Source organism: Aplysia californica, unplaced genomic scaffold (genome assembly GCF_000002075.1).
Source record: "Aplysia californica isolate F4 #8 unplaced genomic scaffold, AplCal3.0 scaffold00692, whole genome shotgun sequence".
In the NCBI taxonomy this organism is placed as follows: Eukaryota; Metazoa; Mollusca; class Gastropoda; order Aplysiida; family Aplysiidae; genus Aplysia; species Aplysia californica.
This window is the reverse complement of record NW_004797962.1, coordinates 313,390-314,877: the sequence shown is the minus strand read 5'-3', so window position 1 is coordinate 314,877 and position 1,488 is coordinate 313,390. Positions and strand designations below refer to the sequence as shown.

Sequence of the window (1,488 nt, the reverse complement as noted above, 5' to 3'; positions counted from 1 at the left end):
GATGCTCAAGACCCTTATGTCTTTTCAGGAGTCCCAAAAAACTGCACTTGTCGTTTCCTGATTGTTTTTAACATTGAGCGTCCAACGTGGGCTTCATCAAACACTACCTCATTTGACTTCTTTTCCTCCCACGATACTCTTAGCAGTCTCCTAATCCATCATCTCTGGTGAAATGGTGAAATGGTGAAATGGTATAGATTTAACGCCCCTATCAACACTATTTCCAGCGACACCCAAAAGGGTATAAGCGGCGGATAAAAGTAAAAGTCAAGATCAACACTATTAGGTCAATCATCCCATTTGCCAATAAAAACAACCAAAAAAAAAATACGACGAAAACAACATTAACTTTATAGTTTCGAATCATAAAAAAGCTTCCTCAGGTCTTTGAATTTGAAGTGGGCCTACTCCGCATTCCTCTCAGATCGCGACGAGTGTCGAGACAAAGTCGTGACGTGCACCCACGGCAAGCTGTGCCAGAATCTGGCCGGCAGTTACGCATGCACGTGCAGGAGGGGTCACCGCTTCGACCAGCGCAGAGCCAAGTGTGTGGAGCACGTGCCTCTGCCCGCTCACACGTACTCACGGCCGAGAACTGTGAAGGCAAAGAAGCACAGTGAGTCTTCAGCTGGTATTGTATACCCCTTTCAGCGGGTATTGTCTGTTGCCAATATTGCCGTTCTTTGGAAACAAAGGGTCCGTTTTTTGAGTGAGAACGTGATCAAATAAAAACTGAGCCGAAAGCTCCCTGGCTGCTTTGACGAAATATTTGATTGTTTTCATAGCCAAGATTTCCCCTTTTGCCTGAACTTTATTTAGACGTCCGGGATTTTCTACTCAAGCACGAAAATGAACTAAAAATACGTTCATTTAGAAATTTACAATCCTGATCACGCAGCGCTACTTTTTATAAAGTCTATTGGGGGTCATTAGAGTGTTTTTAAAAACAGAAAGAATCAAAGAAACGAACGAAGGGCATCCATTGGCGAACAGTAGTTTCCTGGTAGCCTCCGTTGAAATAAGACGCTTTCTGGATGTTGAAAGCTGAATGTGCATCAGTATTACACACAAAATTCGGGAGCTTTTTTAACGTGGGGTGGGGGGGGGGTTGTTATTTTGTTGTTTTATTTTCTAATTGCACATGTTTTGCGCCCCCGTCCACACAATTTAGATCATTTAGGAGGCGGGCTGTTTCTACCCTGCCAGTGAGGACCAACCCGGGCTGAGGGAGATATAACGTCCCAGCAGAGAGAAGGAGATGCAGGAATCGAACTTACGTCTTCTGCTTGCAACGGCTAAGCTCCCACATAACCATTACACAGCAGTCGCCAGTGAGAAGATACATCTTTATACATCTTTATTGTTCATATCCTGGCACATTGGTTAGGTGTTTTACTACGTACACACTTACACACATACACACACACACACACACACACACACACACACACACACACACACACACACACACGCATTTGCACGCACATA

At 44.4% G+C, this 1,488-nt stretch overlaps 1 protein-coding gene across 1 annotated transcript in view; it reads left to right on the top strand.

The window, feature by feature from the left end:
* The window catches only part of LOC101847994 (fibrillin-1), a 12,470-nt gene that overhangs the window by 6,826 nt on the left and 4,156 nt on the right, over nt 1–1,488 (top strand). The window contains exon 4 of the mRNA XM_013088141.2: nt 425–616. Within this exon, the coding sequence (XP_012943595.2) occupies nt 425–616 (192 nt within the window). The remainder of the gene's footprint in view (nt 1–424; nt 617–1,488) is intronic.